This window comes from Alligator sinensis, unplaced genomic scaffold (genome assembly GCF_000455745.1).
Source record: "Alligator sinensis unplaced genomic scaffold, ASM45574v1 scaffold51_1, whole genome shotgun sequence".
In the NCBI taxonomy this organism is placed as follows: Eukaryota; Metazoa; Chordata; order Crocodylia; family Alligatoridae; genus Alligator; species Alligator sinensis.
In genome coordinates this window covers 381282-395365 of record NW_005843075.1, presented here as the reverse complement: position 1 = coordinate 395365, position 14084 = coordinate 381282, and the positions used below count along the sequence as shown (strand labels likewise).

At 40.2% G+C, this 14084-nt stretch overlaps 1 protein-coding gene across 3 annotated transcripts in view; it reads left to right on the top strand.

The window, feature by feature from the left end:
• The first annotated feature begins 2460 nt into the window (after positions 1-2460).
• LOC102369436 (ZZ-type zinc finger-containing protein 3-like) overlaps positions 2461-14084 on the top strand; it is a 28425-nt gene continuing 16801 nt past the window's right edge. Inside the window, exons 1-8 of one of the 3 annotated variants that reach the window (XM_025193600.1) lie at positions 2461-2479; positions 4652-4711; positions 5112-5250; positions 7209-7356; positions 7581-7699; positions 8028-8099; positions 8327-8428; positions 12170-12265. In XM_025193600.1, the coding sequence (XP_025049385.1) occupies positions 4665-4711; positions 5112-5250; positions 7209-7356; positions 7581-7699; positions 8028-8099; positions 8327-8428; positions 12170-12265 (723 nt within the window). In that variant the 5' untranslated portion in view covers positions 2461-2479; positions 4652-4664. Of the gene's footprint in view, positions 2480-4651; positions 4712-5111; positions 5251-7208; positions 7357-7580; positions 7700-8024; positions 8100-8326; positions 8429-12169; positions 12266-14084 lie in introns of all 3 variants that reach the window. The other 2 variants (XM_025193599.1, XM_014526545.2) reach the window with 2 other exon arrangements.

Below are 14084 nucleotides of genomic sequence, written 5' to 3'. Positions count from 1 at the left end.
GGCCAAAAATTAAAGCGCTTACTTATTCACTTAATTATATAGATTAGGTTCACTTGGAAAGGGTGTTAATATTTTTGAAAAATATTGTAACATGAAACCTGCTATTAGAGTTTTTGAACTGAGAAGGTGCTAGTGTTAAGAATCTCACTGAGTTTGAATGTCAGTTTATTGACTGATTTAAGTAGCATTCATTATATCTGCTATCTGCAAGTGTGTTGTGAGGTTAAAAAAAACATAATACGAGGAATTGTTTGTGCTGGTAAATCAATACTCCCATTCCGAAGGATTCAAAATTGGCTTAAATATCACAAGATTTTAAAAAAATGAGATTCTTTTAATTTGCCTTTTGATTTTTGAATTTTTGGGGTACCCGTTTTCAAACTTCTCTTAGGTACTGCGATACTAAGAACCTACCCCTTTTCTCAGTTTCCTTCCTTCTTTCTTTGACAGCTCTCATTTTCATGTAATAAGAGGCCTCTGGTAGCCCAGGACTTAATAAGAAAACAGAAGTTTAGAAATTAAATTATACTTCCCCCTGATGAATATTCATAATCTCCAAATAGGAGCAAACTTTAGTAGAAACTGAAAACTTTCCTGGGAAATATATTTATCTGAATAATTTGCTTGGTAAGCTTTTATTTTGTTTAAGGCATTTTGTGATATAGCTGCATGACTAAAGGTTTTCAGATGTGAAGTTCCCTAAATTCTTCTCTTGATATCCTCTTAATGCTCTGGTTTTCATACATAAAAGAGGGGGATCATTTGCAAATCAATGATCTTTCAGTCCTTGTTGAGCCAGTTATGCATATGATCAGATTTTGATATTGGTTGGGGGAAGCTGTTATAGAGATTTCTAGTTTCTTTAGGACAAATCCATATTAAATTGACTCTAATACCTTGACTTGTAGCCAGGAATTAGCGTACTCTTAAAATAATGTGCTACTTGGAGTAATTTTGAGTAACTTTTTTCTTAAATATTTTACAGTGTGATTGATCACAATGACTGTTTTGTTTCTGTTTCTTTTGAAAAACAGCTGTTTAAACGGTCTAGTGAAAACATTTCAAGATATTCAGGAGTGGGGAAGCTATTTGAAATCTTAATAAAAACTGTGTTTGGAATTTTGTGTTTTCAGTTTTTCATGTGTGAACAGTCATGAAAGTGAAGAATTAAAAGAACGGCTCAGAGCTGCAAGTAATGGTGGTAACAAACTTGTTATAGTTTTGATAATACAGTGTAATCTTAACCAGTAGCACCTGTAAATCCAGTCCTAAATTGGTCTGAAGCAGAGATTAGCTGCACACACAATTGTTGTCCAGTGATCTGAATGCCAGAAGTTGACTAAGTGTAGCACTTAAGAGGGGCCCATTCTTGTGCTAACGAAAGTCAGCGGGAATGCTCCCACAGACTTTCATGGGCATTGGGTGAAGACCATACGCAAGTGTTTTGTGCAGATTTCATAACTGCATTTGATGGAATCATGCAGTTATGGCCAGTAAAGGGAGGAAGAACTTGAGTCATCTTTCTTTTCTTTCTGAAATTAACAGGGAAACGCACAGATTTATTTAATGGAATCTGGAGTATTGCTCATTTAAGTAATATTTTGGTTTTCAGGCATATTGCTTGGTATATACAGAAAAAAACACTCTTTCCCCCAAAATAAAATAGTGTCTTATTGCATTGAACATAAGAGGTGCCATACTAGGTCAGAGCAGTGGTCCATCTAGCCTTGTATCCTGTTTCTGACAGTGGCAAAGGTGGATTTTAGAGGGAGAACACTGAACCAGGGGGATATATTCATTACCTTCCCTGGCGTCTAATGTTACTGGTTTAGAGATGGCAGAGGAAACATTTCCAACCATTTTGTTCAACAGCTATTAATAGATCTATCGTCTATGAATTTGTCTAGTGCCTTTTTTTAACCTGGTTTATACTGTCTGCCTCCACCACCACCTGTGACAATGAATTCCATAAGTCAATTATGTGTTGCCTAACGAAGCACTTTCTCTTGTTAGTTTTAAAACGCTCTCCTACTAAGTTCAGTCAGTGCTAACTCATCTAGTATTCTGGGAGCTGGCAAATAAGTGTTCCCTGTTCACTTTGTCCATACCCTTAGTGATTTCATAGACCTCTATCATATTCCTGCTTGGCCTTCTCCTTTCCAGACTAAAGAATCTTAGACTGCTTAGTCTCTCCTGGTATGACAGCTGCTCCATAACCCTGATTTTGGTTGCCTTTCTCTACGTTTTCCAGTTCTGCTACATCTTTTTTGAGATGCAGAGACCAGAACTATACGGTATTCAAGATGTGGGTACACCATGAATTTGTATAATGGCATAATGATGTTCTTCATTTTCCCTTCTTACAGTGCCCAAATTTTATTGGCTTTTTGGTCACTGCTGCACACTGAGCTGATGTTTTTTGGACAACTCTCTACAATGACTCCAAGGTCTCTTCATGAGTTGTAACAGGATTGTGTAGGTATAGTTGAGGTTCTTTTTCTCCAAGTATATTACCTTGCATTTGTTGAGACTGAAGTTCATCTGCCATTTTTTTTGTGCACTTACTTAGCTTGGTGAGATCTTTCTGTAGCTTCTCTCTTGTCAGCTTGGGATTTAACTACCTGGAATAATTTAGTGTCATCTGCAGACTTGGCGATTCTAATATGCACCACCATTTCCAGATCATTGATGAAAATGTTGAATAAAATTGAGTCCAGCACAGATCTCCTTGGGATCCCATTTTTGATCTCCCTCCCTGAGAAGTGACCATTTAGCCCTACACTTTGTTTCCTACCTTTCAGCCAGCTCTCAGTTCACAAAAGAACCTCCTCTCCATTCCTGTGGCAGTGCAGTTTTTAAAAAAGCCTTTGTTGAGGGACATTCCCCAAAGTTCTTCGAAAGCCCAAATATATTATTTTAGCTGCGTACCCCTTGTTCACATGCTTGTTAACACCCTCAAGTAGCTCCAGTGAATTGGTGAGGCAGGATTTTCCTTTACAAAAATTGCTGCTGCTTCCCCAGCAAATCATATTTGTCCATGTGACTGCTGATTTACTTTTTTATGGATTCTACCAACTTGCCAGGGATGCAAGTGAGATTCACTGATCTGTAGTTCTCAGGATCACCTCTTGAATCTTTCTTGTAGATGGGTGTTATGTTGACAAACTGCTAGAGTCTGTTTGAAATTATAGTTTACATGCTATTGCAGGTTTGCAATTTCACCTTTGAGTTCCTTCAGAACTCTCAGGTGAATGCCATCTGGTCACCATAATGTATTAGTATTACATTTATTAATTTGTTCTCATTTCTTCTGGTATCACTTCAGTGTGATCCAACTCTTCAGACCTGTCTACTAGGAAGGATTGATCTGGCATGGGAATTTGCTTAGTATCTTCTGTAGTAAAAACAGATGCAGAGAATTCACTTAACTTCTCTGCTATGACCTTATCATCCTTGAGTGCACCTTTTACACCTTGGTCATGTAATGGTCCCACTGATTCACTGGCTTCATGCTTCTGATGTGTTAAAAAAAGTTTTTATTATTAACTTTAACATCTTTTGCTAGATGATCCTCAAATTCTTTTTCATGAGGAGACTGCAGACCTGATGGCATGGATTTTGGTTTATGTTGCTATCTTTGCTATTGCTGCATTTTTATACTAAAATAAGTTGAAAACTGACAGGCTTGCAAATGTTTTAACTGTGGAAAACTATACCTTTAACGATGCACCACAAGAATTTGGGGACAGGTCCTTTTTTGTCATCTGGCACATGAAAAGCCTGTGCTGATACGTACATTTGAAGGCCTTATTCAGTTCCCGCTATTGCCTATGGAAGGAATTTCATTGACTACTTAAACATTTGCTGAAATTCACTTTGTGTTGGCAAAAGAGCAACACAAGAAGGAAAAGAAAATGCACCAATCTTGCCAGGGGCGGAAGTATTGGCAGCCTTGGGACAATATGTATGGGTGCCTCCACACAACTCAGAAGCATAAATAAAATAAAATAGTAAATGTTTTGCAGGGGCAATAGAAAATGATTTTGTCAGTTCTACCTACTAGCAGTTGTATTGGTTTTCTGACATTTTATTATTTCCATTGTATATGTTGTTTTAGAAACAGGATAAAAAGATGAGTATTAAAGTAATTCATTAAAAAAATGTGGAACTAAACTGGTAATTGTATGAAGACAGACTAGTAGAGAGGCATTTTTTAGCTAATTCTTATTAAAACATTAACAACTAGAACTGTACAGTTAATAAAAGCAGTTAATAAAAGCAGTTAAATCATATTATTTGAAGATGCATGTTACAGTAACTTGTCATATCTTTCACACAAAATTAACTGATGGAAGGTAGTTTAGGAAGAATGTGTTTAATGGATTATCTTGATTATCTTGAGCAATTATTGAACTAATCTACATGCTGGAAAGCCGTATCATGTTTGAGTCCAGTATTTTTTTTTATTTTTGGTTTTCCCTTTTGTAACCTTATAAAGGGTATAAATAAACTCTTGCACATTTTATTTTTGTCCTTATTTGTTTCTTGGTGTTTTATCCATCTTAATGAATATGCTGTTTTCATCTGAAGTTGCTACAAAATGCTCTGTTTGTGGACGTGACTATTTTGATCATTCTTTTCCACCCTCCAGGTGGTAAAGGGACATGGAACCACTTGTCTTGTCTTGGGCTGGAGGGAAACTTATTTTGAAGTAAGGAAAAACATTAAGTCAGGAATTCCTTCCCCCACTGCCCCCTCCTTCCACTTTTCTCTTTTGAGCAAAGCTTGTTGTTGCCTGTAGCTATTGGGAAAATCAGGAAAGTTGCCTCATTGTTCTGTAGACAGGGTTTTAAAGAGCAAAACTGTTAGAATAAGGATTTGAGATTAACGGAGCTCCTGAATTTTCTGTTTTGTTAGTGTGTTCTTCATCTAACTATTTAAACATGAGTCGAGACCTTTTTTGTTCTAGTATAATTTTTGCTAAACTATTTCAGATATGTTTGCAAGAGACTACTTAGGTTGTAGAGAATGATAGCTAGAACTTATTTTGGGGTTTTAAAATTTTTTTTTGCTAGAAAAATTTAGTGAGATGTTTTCCTTTGTCTCTGTAGTTATCAGAGACTGTTACAGACGATTGCTGTACTCGAGGCTCAGCGCACTCAAGCAGTTCAAGACCTTGAAAATTTAGGCAGACACCAGAGAGAAGCACTGAAGAATCCCATTGGATTTGTGGAAAGACTCCAAAAGAAGGTATATAATAGGCATTTCTAAAATGTTATTTAAAATTTTTTTGATAACCAGTAATTCATCACCTGTAAAAGCTAATTTACACAGGCATATCCAGGGTTAAGGCAAGCAAGGTTCTTTGAGTCGATGTGGTATCTTTTATTAGACCAACTGAGTAGTCGAGGGAAAAAAAGTTTTCAGCAAGCTTTCGGGCACAGTCACTCTTCTTCAGGCATAAGGAGTCTCTGCTTTATAGGGTTAAAGTTCTTCAATGAGAGAACATTATCCTCTTCAGGCTTGAGGGTGCTTAAATACTGTCAAATATAAGCATTTTTAAAGATTTTATGGGTATAGTTTTAATTGGAGTGTAGGATACAATTCACTGGAGTGTAGAATTCTTGCTCTTATGCCTCTGATACGCACAGACTTTTTATGATGCCTAGAAATCCTGTGTTGATATGAGAGAGAGGTGTTTTGCTGTGCTAGCCAGAAGTCAAGCAGAAGAAAGGACTGGTTGGTGCCTTAGAAACTAACTGGCTCAGAGAGGCATGAGTTTTGACAGCTGTGAAAACATATGCCTCTCTGAACCAGCTAGATCTATGGTTCACAATCTGGTACACATACCACCAATGGTACTTAGACAACCTGTCAGTAGTACATGTTAACAGATTTATTATAATTATATGACAAAAATGTGCTGGTGGTGCGTACGGTTGAACTGAAATATTTGGTAGTGGTACTTATGGTTGTATCATTTGAAATTGGTGATGCACAATGTGTCAGAGTTTGGGAACCTCTGAAAGGAGATATTCTGTAGGGCATCAAAAAGAAATTGTGGATTTTGTCACCAGAAATGCTGTGATGTGGTTGAGTTCCATTCTATATTCGGTACTTACTAAGTGGAGGCTGGTTAGGGAGAACAGTTCATAAACTTGCAAACAAAATGAGTTCTAGAAGTCTTCCACAAACCAGCACTGCGCCAGGGATTGCTCCAAAGCAGCGTGCAAGTGTAAAGGAGGAGGAAAATGAATTTTGGTGAAGAGGCAGATTTCATTTTCAAGCTTTCTAAAAAAGGGATAAAAGGGAAAGCAGTTTTTTAAGGGTTTTACTCAGTTCCTTGCTGGTGTGTGTGTTTGTGTGTTTGTTTGCAAGTAAAAGCAATGTTTGGCGTTGTAGTATGACAGCAATGAATCCTGCTTCAGTATAGGGTGAGCTGTGTACTTTGAGATGCCTTTTCCTTGGCTTTTAGGGTCTTGGGTCTGAGCAAAGGTCATTAAAATCAATAGCTGCCCTTTCATTGACTTTTGTGGTGTTGAATTGAGCTCTAAGGAAGTTGTGACAAATTCATTTGGTATCCAAGCATTGGGCTCCAACAATCGTGTTGGTCAGACCTAGACTATTAATGCCAGTTGCAGAGCATTCCATGTATTTTCCTCTCTAGAAATAAAAGAAATAATGTCAAATAGTTAATATGTGAATGTATAATTATTGACCCTAGAATAACATGGGCATTGCCAGCAATTGTGTTTTGAGCAGAAAATAGCAAAATCAGTTTAGCAATGGAAGTGCAGCATAAAACACATATTTATTTTTTGGTTTAGTTTGCTTTAGTTTGCCAAAAGGAGCACAAGTCTGGGTACACAGTATGCTTTTTTTGTAGTATTTAACCAATTGATCAGATATGATATGAAAATCAGAACAGGATATGAAAATCAGAAGCACTTGACTGTAACTGTGCAGTGTAATTTTAAACTCCATGTCCAGTAAGCCGTTATTGACTGTGCTGCTGCATATTTTATATGCCCTGCTGTGTATTGCTCTTTGAAAATGTTTTTCCATAGAAAAAGTATGTGCTGTCTGGTACATTTGAAGTCCTGCTGTTTGCTGAAAAGAGATTCAGGGTTTATATAGCCAACTTTACATCCTTTCATTTGTATGTGCAATGAATGCATTAAACAACACTTTTATTCATATCCTTTTAGGTTGATATGGGGCTTCCATATCCTCAAAGGGTTGTTCAGCTACCTGAGATTGCCTGGGACCAATACACCACCAGCCTTGGAAACTTTGAGAGAGAATTCAAAAACCGAAAACGTAATAGTAGGAGAGTGAAGCTGATTTTTGATAAAGGTAAGCAGTTTTAGGGCATTTTGCCATAGCTCCAGGAACATTAGTTCAAGCCTCACGCTTGTGGTAAAAGCTGTGCACCCAGCTGACCAGGCTATAATTGGGTATCTTCAAATCAGGCTGAGAAAAGGCTCTTTGACCTTTATATTTTTTTAAAAGTGTATTTTATAAGAAAAAAACCCTTGTTCTATGTTGATTTAATAATTTCTTTATTGTATTACTTATAGTAGGTTTACCTGCAAGACCAAAAAGTCCTTTGGATCCTAAGAAGGATGGAGAGTCTGTTTCATACTCTGTATTGCCTTTAAGCGATGGTCCAGAAGGTTCAACTAGCAGTCGCCCACAGGTAACTATTACTGTAAAGAAAGACAGAATTTTACAAAACAGCGTTAAATAGTTTGTTGATTAGTACTGGATTACTTGGGCAGTTTTAATTGATTCTTTCTCCATTTTCAAATGTTCAAAAATTTACTTATACAAATCACTCAGCGAAGTCATTTTTAATGTGATCAAGTCACAGACCTTTTAGTCCTCAGTCAAAAGAGCATTTCACATTTGTGGGTTTTGGGGGTTTTTTTTGTTTTTCTTTACTTGGGTGGAAAAAGGGTTAAAGTCAAGTTATCTTAACTTTTTTTCTAAAGACCTATTCCATGTTATATACTGTATTTAAGCAGATGATAAGAGGGCGACTTTGCGATGAGACCAAACCCGAAACTTTTAACCAGCTGTGGACTGTAGAAGAACAGGTAATGGGAAACCCTAGCTAGCTTATAGACTATTTTGTAACTGTATAGTGATGATCACAAAAATAAAATCAAATTGTGTAGTAACATGTAAAACACAATGCTTAGAAATATGTGGACCTACGTATTCCTTCTTGGCACCAATTTGATTTTCTTTTTAGTGACAATGTCAGGTCTCTTCCAGGTAAGATGCATTCATTTTTTTTGATGTTGTCGTGTGTTTGATTTAGAAAAAACTTGAACAGTTACTCTTGAAGTACCCACCAGAGGAAGTAGAATCCCGACGATGGCAGAAGATAGCTGATGAACTGGGAAATCGAACAGCAAAACAGGTAAGCCCTGGAATCTGTGAGATTCTCATCTGCGTATTTCACTCAGTAATGGAGTCTCATATGAGATTTGCCTTCCAAAAAGTCAGGTCAATTCATAAGAAAGGCACAAGGATTTTTTAAAAATATTTTAAAATTAATGTAAGAAGCTGAGCTGTACGGAGAATTAAAACAGGAATTGCAGGAATTTGCCAGGTGTTTTATTAGGAAAAGATTTAGTTGCTCTGGAAAAAGGTTCCTAAAAGGTTCTTTGGTTGGTTTGGTGGCTATGCTGTGAAACTACTGACATCAATAGCTGTATCCTGAGAGTTGACATGGTATGAATATAGGAGCTGTCCACAGCCTACTTGTTAGAATTAGGAAAACAAAGATAAAATTTAAAAAACCTGATAAATTTGTCAGTTCAGCTAATTCATACTTTTAAGAAAAAATGAATCAGCAAGGTCTATACCACTGAAACCTTGTCTACTAGGAGATTCAATCTGAACAGCCGTAGAACCTTTTGTTCTAAGACTTAAATGTGTGCGGGCCGGGAGCGACCCGAGCCCTTTTCGCGCTGCACGCGGGCTGTGGCCAGCAGCCCGGGCACGCCGGGGCAGAGAGGGAAGGCCTTCGAGCTGGAATTAGGCACGGACGCGTAGCGGTAGTTTAAAAGATTGTTTACTTACACCGAGATGGCAGTGGTGCAGGCTGAAAACTTGCTTAAGTTGCGGTTACAGACAGGAAAGAAGAGAGGCGGACAAGAGTTCTAGACTCGTGAACTCTAGCCCAATCCGGCTGAAGGCTCTGAACACACGAGCCCGTCGTGTCAGCCGAAGAAAATACTCGTCCGAAAGAGCTCTGAATAAACTCACACGAAGTTTGCTAGGCTCCGTGGGTCCTTCTGCTCACTCATTCACACGAAGTTTGCTAGGCTCCGTGGGTCCAGTTCTTTTGCGCGCGGGAAGGGATACGTCTGGACTGCGCTCGGCGACGGGGAGAGGCTAGAGGTTGATCAGACCTCCATTGCCTGCTTTAAATGCACTGGGTCCATAAGGATCCGCAGCGCTTAGAGAGCTTCACACAGCGTGAAGTCTCCTCCTCCCTTGTTGAGCGTTTCTGTGCTGCAACAAAGAAATGCACCCTGCAAAGAAAGCTTCAAATTGGCGGGAAATTCTCCCTTGCACCGGGGTTCTCTTTTGCAGCAGAAAACTCCACCGTGCAAGGAAGCTGCAATTTAGCGGGGACAATTTAGCAGTGCCGAAGCACACACAAACAAAAATCACACCCTTTGGGTTGTGACAAAATGTAGAATTTTAATAATGCCTACAAACCATTGTTAACATTGTTTAGGAAGTAGAATGGCACCAGTTCCTGATAGACTTAATTACTTTAAACTCTAGTCTTAAATTACAGGCAATCCTCAGACTTACGATGCAATTGGTTCCTGAAAACTGAGTCTTAGGTCGAAACGTTGCAGTTTGGAACCAATTTTCCCATAGGAACAATGATATAAATGGGGGATTGGTTCATTTACCGTGCTCAACACAGCTGCCTCCAGCTGGTAAGTCTGTTCTGGTGGGGCGTGGGGGCGCAGATCAACTCCCCTGCAGCGAGGGAAGGATTAGGGCTTGTGCTAGGACAGGGGCTGGGGCAAGGGGCTGCTCAGTTGTGGGGAAGGGCGGGGGTCGTGGAGAGGGGGAGTAGCTGCTGTGGGCTGCCGGTCCAGGATCTGCTTGTCTGGTGGCTCTCTCTACTGTGCGCCACCGGTTCAGGAGGGCATGGGGGAAGGAGGGTTATGTGCCCACAAATCAAAGCAGGGAGGGTGGGGCCAAGGCTGAGCCTGGCTGCACTTCAGGCAAGCGGTGGAAGATGCTGGGAGCAGGGGGCATGCCCTCCTGCTGCTCACCCAGCTGGGGCGGAGCGAAGCCACTGCACTGCCTCCAGACAAGCAGCATACAGCAGCTGGAACTGCCCCGGCCTCCTTGCTTCTCCTGGGCGAGCCACAACTTTGTCCTGCCCCGCCCCACCCTGGCTGGGCGAGTGGTAGTGGCAGGGTGTGGCGGGGGTGTGTGCCCCCGGATCAGGGCGGGGCTAGCAGCAGAGCAGGGCTATGGGGGCTGCAGCCACCCTAAAATTCCCTGTAGCCTCTGCTGCCCACCAGAAGCGCAGCCCCGGCATAGCCCGTCCTGCACAGATCCAGGGGCATACATCCCCTCCATGCTCTGCCGCCACTTGCCCAGCCAGGGAAAGACAGGGCTAGAGGGCACAGAGAGGCCAGGACAGCTCCAGCCTCTGCACACCACTTGTCTGGAGGCAGAGAGACAGCTCCACCTTGCCCCAGCTAGGTGAGCAGCAGGTGGGCATAGCCCCCACTCCCAGTGCCTTCTGCCGCCGGCCTGGAGCATAACCCAGCACAGCCCCAGCCCCGTCCACGCTGCACAGATCTGGGGGCATATGCCTTCCCCATGCCCTCCCAGACTGGTGGCATGCAGTAGCAGCAGCCACTCCACCCCCTTCCCATACCCCCCGCCTGCTGAGCAGGCCCAGCCCCAGCCCCAATCCCTCCCTCGCTGCAGGGGCGTTGATCTGCCCTCCCACGCCCCACCACAATAGACTTACTGGCTGGATGCAGCTGTGTCCAGCATTGTAAAGTCGAAACCCTGTCGGAACCTTGAAACACTGTTATAATTTACAAAAGTCGTAAGTGCCGTTTGTTGTAACTCAAACAGCTGTTAAGTCAAGGACTGCCTGTATTGTGAATGTAAAGGTTTAAGTCGAATTCTCGGCAGCAGGAGACGTTATGGAGAGCAATTTCTCCCTCTGCACTGTGGAATGGCAAGCAAACTATTGTTTTCACCAATAGAACTGGTTAGGTCTGTAATTCCTTCTGATAAATCTCAAAATCAGAAACTTAACTTGTATTTGTCGGACCCGAGGGCGGTCTAAGGCTATGGCCAGTAGCCCGGACCGTCAGGTGGGGTTTTTCTACGACGGAGTAGAGTTAGGCACGGAAGCGTATTGGTTGTACAAAGAAAGCTTTATTTACACTGCCGATGGTCACAGTGCAGGAAGGAAACTTGCTTGAGTTACAGTTGAACACAAACAAACACAAGTGAGATCTCTTGCCGAACCGAACCGAGATGAGTCGTCGATGTATGACTCCGCACGCTCAACACGGGGGATACGTCAAATTTTCCACTATGACGGGGAGTGGCTAGAAGCTGATCAGGCCCCTATGTCCTCCTCCAAGACGCACGTGGAGTTTGCTAGGCTCCACAGCGCGCTTAGAGTTCCCCACGAGATGGTTGTGGAGTCCTCCAACTTGGGTGGAAACTGCTCTAACCTTTTATATGGCTAGCGAGCCAATTGCTAGCTGCCACGTAGGAATAATTTAGAATTGACCAATAGTGGGACACTAATTTGCATACGTGTGGTGGGAACTCTTTTGCATCGGGGATTTCTCTCTGCAGCTGAGAAATCCACCGTGCAAAGAAAGCTCCATGTGGCGGGAAAATTTCAATGTGCCGAGGCACTAAAAATCATTGGGTTATGACAGTATTTAACTGAAAAAAAATTATATTTTTTGCAGAAAAGTAACGTCTTTTCGACTTTTGTAAATTTTGTTTTTCATGGAAGTCTATCTTTTAAAAAAAAAAGCTTTAAGCATACTGTAGTTTTTAATGGCTATTGAAATATATATTTTTAGGTTGTTTGGCAGTTGCATTGACCTGAAAGTTGTTATACCCTTTCTTTTTTTCCTAGGTTGCCAGCAGGGTGCAAAAGTATTTCATAAAACTGACTAAAGCTGGCATTCCAGTACCAGGCAGAACTCCAAACTTATATTTGTACTCCAAAAAGGTAAAACTGTGTTTGCATGGGCGTTTAACCTGCTAATAAATATGTTGAAAATATTAAGAATCTTGCTTTAAAGTCTGGCATGTCACCACCTTACTAATTATGTTGCTTGCCTTGAGTTGTATCAATTTCTGATTTCACTGACAAGATAGTTCTTTTTTTGCTTGTAGCATCACAGAGTAAACTGGATTCTGTTTTAGTTTGCACATCAGCAGACTTGTTGATTAAGCTTTTGTTACAGAACCTTTATTAGAGCTGAAGTAGAACACAGCCAGGAGAACACAGCTCTCAGATTGAGTTTGCAGAGCTGGCAATTTTTTACTTGTAAACCAAACAAATTCAATCTGTTGATCACCCAGAAACAACATGCAGAACCCCAACTGTGGCATTTTTAGTCACCTTTACAAAAAGAATAACACTTCAAACAATGCATGGCAGATGATGAACTTTTGCAAAAGTTGGCATACAGTCACCATCAACCAACCCCTGTGGCTCACTGAAAATTACAAGCTGCACACACAAATCAAATTTAAATGTGGCATGTCTCCTTCACTCTTCCCCTTCCTAAAATAAAATCTACGGTTCTCGTTTATGGAATCATGGACAAAAGGATAAGATTAATGAAGTTCCTGAGAATTCCTCATGATAGTGGAGAAAAGAGAGAGCTCTGACGTGAATGTAGATCAGTAATGTGGACTGACAGGGTTTTGTTAGATGCGGTGGTGAGAGCCATAACATTTTGAACTGTCTGAGAAGGGCAGTGCTAGTTTTCTCTTCTTTGTAGGTACTATAAAAAAAAAATCTATAGAATTCTACCACAATCAGTTTTATAGAATAAAAATAATATTACTACTTCCATCCAAGGAAGTATAAATAAAAGTTTATAAATAAAATTTAAAATACATTTTATAATAGTTCAGTGAGATGACCACATTGGTCAAAGAGAGATATTAAATAGTGAGGAACAAAAAGAGTAAGTCACTTGGACGAATTTATACAGGGAATCAGTTGTTGATCTGTTCTTCGCTATTTGTCAAATGTGTATATACTTACATTTTTTTTCTGTATATACTGTAGCACAAAGCAAGTCATTATCATTCATTTATTGACATTTACTGACAAAAATATATATAAACTGATCAACTTGACTATCGGGTAAGCCCTGTTTAGGATTTTTAAGGGAGACTTCACTGTCTTTAGAATTTTCAGAGGTGTTTGTGCAATAGTTTTGTCCACAAATCTGATATCTGTTGAATGTGCTTGTAAATCTTGTAAAGATTTGTGCACATGGCTTCTGTGGGACTTATTCTGCATGAAGGTAATTAGGCACACTTTTTTAGGGTCAATGTGCCACCATCTGACTTCTACATATGACAGTTCAGAAAAGAATGATGCTGCTGCCACTTCTGAAAACTTCATTCTAAAAATCAGCATTTTTAGCCATTTATGTCCCATTAATATATTTACTAGCCTCAGGACAGATAAGGAGGACTTTTTTTCAACCAAGTTTCAACAGAAAATAATCGTGCGACAGCCCCTGGTCCATTTCATCGGCTGCATGAATGTATTATTAAACATTTTGTCAATAGTTTTGTAATTTTAGAAATATTATTTTTTCCTAAGTTGAGAGAGGTCCTTTAATTTTTCTGGCACTCAGCCACCCTGTCAATATAAAAAGCTATATTAGTACGGAGCCCTAACTTATCAAATTGAATTTGATATTAATTCAATTTAATTGAATTTCTGTTATAAATTACAACTTGTACCTTTTACTAAATACCACTGTGACAGTGTGGTGTTCCTAGGGCCACTGTAACTAGCA